This window comes from Cebus imitator, unplaced genomic scaffold (assembly GCF_001604975.1).
Source record: "Cebus imitator isolate Cc_AM_T3 unplaced genomic scaffold, Cebus_imitator-1.0 Scaffold452, whole genome shotgun sequence".
In the NCBI taxonomy this organism is placed as follows: Eukaryota; Metazoa; Chordata; class Mammalia; order Primates; family Cebidae; genus Cebus; species Cebus imitator.
This window is the reverse complement of record NW_016107767.1, coordinates 555124-561123: the sequence shown is the minus strand read 5'-3', so window position 1 is coordinate 561123 and position 6000 is coordinate 555124. Positions and strand designations below refer to the sequence as shown.

At 31.4% G+C, this 6000-nt stretch overlaps 1 protein-coding gene across 26 annotated transcripts in view; it reads right to left on the bottom strand.

Annotated features, from left to right (window-relative positions):
• PPIP5K2 (diphosphoinositol pentakisphosphate kinase 2) overlaps window positions 1–6000 on the bottom strand; it is an 80920-nt gene that overhangs the window by 19749 nt on the left and 55171 nt on the right. For all 26 annotated transcript variants that reach the window (XM_037732532.1, XM_017511805.1, XM_017511786.1 and 23 more), the window contains 3 exons: window positions 5375–5482; window positions 5169–5285; window positions 2675–2842 (listed from right to left, as the gene is read on the bottom strand). In XM_037732532.1, the coding sequence (XP_037588460.1) occupies window positions 2675–2842; window positions 5169–5285; window positions 5375–5482 (393 nt within the window). The remainder of the gene's footprint in view (window positions 1–2674; window positions 2843–5168; window positions 5286–5374; window positions 5483–6000) is intronic.

Genomic DNA, 6000 nt, shown 5'->3' with positions numbered 1-6000 from the left:
CATGCAAAGTTAGATACAACAGAGCCAAATGATCAGAAAGAAAAAAAAATACAGTTTGTTCGTATTCGCTTATTAATTTTTTAAAAAAAACTAAAACAGCAAATTGGGAGCCAAATATTTCAGTATTTGAGAATTTGATAGGAATGACTGATAGAAATCTAATTGTATGTGATAACAATTATGGAAACATTTTATTACCTTAAAAGACATAAAATACTTATACCACTTCATAATTGTCCCTTCCCTGTTAAAACCGGAAGGATTTTAGTAAGTTTCTTTTTTAGCAACTTTTAAAATATAAAGGTTTCCTGCTTCATTTTATATATTCAAAAGATTTTGTGCTATTTGGGTGAATTTTCAACTGAAGGCACTAAAGAATTGTGCAAAGGGTCAAAGAGATTTCAATATACCTAACTTAGAAAACTAAATCTGTCTGCCTGACATATTTTTAAAATTCAGAGATTATAAGATGGACTCAGACTGTATCTACTTATACTTTCAAGCTATCTATTTATTTACCCCCTCCAGAGATTATTTACAGATTCAGTAGGCAAAACATGCAGCAAACATTCCCATTTTACATGTTTGCATGTTCAGGTTTGAGAGAGTGAGGACAGAGTAAAATCTACTTGCACAAAATGAAGAGAACAGTCTTTTTCTCTGTGTGTCTTTTGGAAGTACAAACTTCTGATATCCATGGAGATGATGGACGCTGGAAAAAGTCTTCAAGATTTTACTTGAGTAATTTACCTTATGGAAGTAAAAGTTTAGCATGGCATAGAAATAATCTCTTGAAATCAACTAAGTATTTATGAGAAAAAGGTTTATAAATGTGTTCTGCGTTTTAAAAATTAACAAAGGCAGTGATTTTGTTACAAGTTTTGTAAATATAGATGGTTACAAAATAAAGACAATACATTTTACTGTGTTCAGTGTCATATAGGCTTTTGGGAGGGCAGAGGAGAGGGTTTAATGGTGACATTCTGAATAATTTGATTAACTATAGATTCCTTATTTAATAAGGAATCAAAATCACTGCCCTCACATAAATAGCAGTGTAAGTTATATTAATATAGCTTATTTTCCAAATTTCCTGAAATTAGGGATACCTGAACATAATCCCAGATGCCTCACTTTTTCCATTAAGCTATAATTAGAAAAAACAATTCCAAGTTCTATAATTGTTAAACACCCTCTTTTTAACCATCTTCTTTTGTAAACTTAAAATATCACATTCAAGGGAATCTTAAGAACTATATAATTTCCATTATTAAGTTATAAGAATGTACTTTATGGACAGATCTTTTCCTATACAACATTGTCAAACTAGAGCACATATATATTTGAAATATGAGAATCATAAAACCCATATATTTGTATAATTCAGGGCCGTAGAAATGAGCACAATTCTTTTCGTTGTTTTCATTCTTACCCATTAACTGCTAAAAAATGTTATACCTAATTCTTCAGACTTGGCATATTTAAATAATTATTTTTTCTAAAAGTTGATGGTTGTACGTTAATTTCTTCCTTTATACACACACACACATATATGTATATATGTATGTGTATATATATTTATATTTATTTATTTATTGACATGGAGTCTTGCTATGTTGCCCAGGCTGGTGTGCAGTCAGGGGCACGATCTTGGCTCACTGCAACATCCACCTCCCAGGTTCAAGCAATTCTCCTGCTTCAGCCTCCCAAGTAGCTGGGATTACAAGCCTGCACCACCAGGCCCAGCTAATTTTTATATATTTAGCAGAGACAGGGTTTCACCATGTTGGCCAGGGTGCTCTCGAACTCCTCACCTCAGGTGATCTGCCTGCCTTGGCCTCCCAAAGTGCTAGGATTATAGGCGTAAGCTACTGTGCCTGGCCCCTCTTCCTTTATACTTTTACTAGAGCATTTAGAAAAGTTATAAGCACTGATTTCAATCAGTGTTTGGAGAATCATCCTACAGAAAACAGAGACAACCCCAAATAAAACTTAAAGTATAAAGAATGTATACAGATGCCAAAGCTTTATTTAACAAGCTTCATTCTAACTTCTCAACTTTCCTTTTAAATGTTACTTTAGTAATTATTTAAGTGCTTTTGTATTAGAGAGCACAGAAATTATTCTAACCTATTTATAGATCTTAATATAAAGGTAAAATTTTCAATTATATTATCAAATTTTCAAATTTCTATATAGACTTTGCAATCAGGCTAACAATTCGGAATTTAATTTCTTTGCCTATAGTATCACTTGAATCAGTTATTGCTAAAGCATCTCTTGCAACTACTCTATGTTTTTAACTAAAATTATTCCTGATCCATTAAATCAGGCTTTTAAAAAAAATTTCTTTATTGAAGACTAACCTAATGTAAATATTTCTAAAGTGACAAGACAAAAATAAAGATTCATTTTTCAAGTTCCTAGAAACAGCTTATTTTATATTTACATTCAGTTTTTTATAAAAACTATATGTCAAGCTCAACATTCTAAAACTAATCTACTTTTAAACTGCCTCCATATTTTTTGTAATTTATTTTAAAAATAGATTAAATGACATTTAAAATTTTGTTGGGTTCCCAAGCTCCATAATTAAAGCTGTATTTTCTTTTCTGTTTTATTAAAATACAGTTAGTTTACTTTATGAAAAATGTGCTCTGATATATATACTTACATCATTTGTGGCCATCTTCCTAGATCTTGGAAGTGGAGACTTCCTGTGTATATGAATTGGCTCTGATACCATTGGCTTAAACAATATAACAGCTCGATCAACCTCATCTCTTTTAGAAGTATGTGGTTCATCATCATTATCAATTTTAAAAGGTCTTCTGCCTTCATTCTGTGGGCAAAGAATATAAAACGCTTTTAATATTCAGATTTTAAAAATCTTTTCTGATGAACAGATTCAACTTCCACTGGTATAGGCACTTGGAATACATATACAAGTATGTTTACTTAGATTAATTAACATTAATTGAATTCTTTTAACAGCTTAGTATTATGTTGTGTACTGTGAGGGAAAGGACAGACTCTCTGAGTTCAAAAATATATACTCAATGGAAAAATCAAACAGTAAAATGACAATTCAAAAACCACATAAGACTACAAGTTTAATTATATTTCATCAAGTACAAGAATAAATAAACAATAATAATTAATGACAGTAAGAAATAATAGAGATCAGCTTTGTTATACAGGAGTATCATCAACCCGAGCATAAACTAAACAGCATTTAAATTGAAAACTTTTAGAATATTTAAATCTATTCCAAATATTTCTAATAAATGTGATAACTGCCTCAAACGCAACAATCATTCAATGACTCAGTAAGTATTTACTAAGGATATACCATGTGCCGTTAACTGTGCTAGGGCACAGATGAATAAGACATAGTCTCAGATTGCAAGAATCTTACAATATAGTATGGGAGACAGGCAAGCTAAAAAAAATTTATATCAAATATTCAACTATAAGATAATACACACACTGGGCCATAGTAATATAGTAAAACACATATTTTAAAGTAATAAAAATAGACAAACTAAAACTAAATGTAACTACATTGACGAATCTCATGAATATAATGTTGGCCAAAAGAAAATAAGCTGAGTACATAAAAGTTTTCATCAGGGCCAGGAGCAGTGGCTCACACCTGTAATCCCAGCACTTTGGGAGGCCGATGTGGGCAGATCACGAGGTCAGGAGATGGAGACCATCCTGGCTAACACAGTGAAACCCCATCTCCACTAAAAATACAAAAAAATACAAAAAATTAGCCGGGCATGGTGACATGCATCTGTAGTCCCAGCTACTTGGAAGGCTGAGGCAGGAGAATTGCTTGATCCTGGGGGGCAGAGGTTGCAGCGAGCTGAGATCGCACCACCGCACTCCAGCCTGGTCGACAGAGCGAGACTACGTCTCAAAAACAACAACAACAACAACAAAAACTCTCACCAAATTAAGGGTTACAGAGAATAAAAGGGTACTTCTTTAATCAAATAAGGGATATCTACAACTTGAAGGGATCATAAAACACTGAAAGATAAGAATGTCCACTATCACTAAATCTATTCATTTTACTGGACATTTCATCATTCACAGATGATGTTATGACCACATACATAAAAAATCCAAATGACTCTAGGGGTAAACCACTAGAACCAATAACAGCACATAGCAAGTTATAAGTTTGCTAGTTATAACATTTTTATACAAAACTGAGTTAAAATTCAATATGACAATAAACAAAAATAAAATTTACATAAATCATTTATGATAGCATCAAAAACTATAAAGGAACTAGGAATTAATCTGACAAAGATGGTATAAGACAGTTACTTGGTGAAAAGTAATTGTGGTTTTTGCTATTATTTTTAATGAAAAAAATCATGATTTTATTAAAAAAATAGTTAAATAAATTCAGAAACAAACCAAGTCTTTAGAAAACCCAATACTGAAAAAGTATCATTTTTCTCCAAATTGATCTGCAGAGTAATAATGCAATCTCAATTAAAATCTGTCTTTTTAGAATATTATAAAGTGATTATAAAATTTACATGCAAATGTAAGAAACATGAAATATTCAACACAATCTTTAAGAATAACAAAGCTGGAGGAGTTCTGTACCAAATATCAATGTTTATTATAAAGCTATAATAATTAACACTGTGGTACGGGTAGAGAGAGAGAGAGATGAACAGAGCAATCAAGTAAGACTAGAAGTTCAGAAACCAATCAAAATACAGACACAATGCATGTCTGCAGTATCAGAAGTAGTACTATAGGCATCAGAAAAAGAATGAACTCTTGAATATATAATTCTGGGGCTTAGTTATTCATAAAATGAAGAAAACAAAACTGGACTGCACATCACATGTACCAAATCCAAAAAAATCAATTTCAGTGAATTAAAGGTTTAAGGCTATCCATTCTAAACACTGGCCTTAAAATTCAAGCAATCTAAACAAAAGATAAAATTCAAAAGTACTCCAATATGCATAAAAGTGTAGTCTATACAAATCATACTTTAAAGAATTTAAGCCATTTTCCTACGTAATAGTTAAAATAAGAAGTATTTATAGTACATTATAAAAAAATCTTTTATAGAAACCTCAGGAAAATCTAGAACCATACTAACTAAACACTGAGAGTTCCGCCTTCATTACCTCTCTGGAAGCCGGTCTATATCCATAGCCAGAAGGTAAATTTTTGTCTTCTTCACAACCTTTGGCTCCTGGACTAAAGTGTAATTCAACATGAAAGCGTTCCTCTGAGGAAAGATCCTAAGAAATATGACAGAACATTTTTAAAATCAGAAACATTAAGCTCTTTATTTATATCCAGAAAAACACAAATCAAGAGTTCTGTTTACCTTATTAGGATCCTCATAAAGCATGATAACAATCTGAGTCATGTAGTTAAGCTCATTGACGACATTTAAATAATCCATAGCTCGTTTCCACTGTTCATCCTTTGATTCCTGAACAAAAGATATATATGATAAGCATTTTCTCAAACTGTGTTACGTAAAAGCCACTTTACTGTCACTATGGTAGCTTGTTTAATCCTAATGATACCACATAAATAAAGCGAATACTTATTATATGTACAATTTTTCAAAATAATTGCACTACATTTAAAAGTCTTAGAAACTTATGTAAGCTTGTTTTGGTAAAATATTTTAAAAATCTCTTACCAGTACAAGTTTGAATATCCCTAATTTGAAAGTCCAAAATCCAAAATGCTCCAAAATTCAAAACTTTTTGAGCACTAACATGATACTTGAAGGAAATACTCATAGGATCATTTTGAGTTTTCAGATTAGGGATGCTAAACTAGTAAGTATAATGTAAATATTCCAAAATCCAAAAGCAATTCCAAATTCCAAAAAACTTCTGGTCTCAAGCACTTCAGGTAAGAGATGTTCAACCTGTATTAGAAGTTCTAGTGGTAACATTTTTTTTTTTAACTGCTTATACCAAACGAAAAATAAAGAAT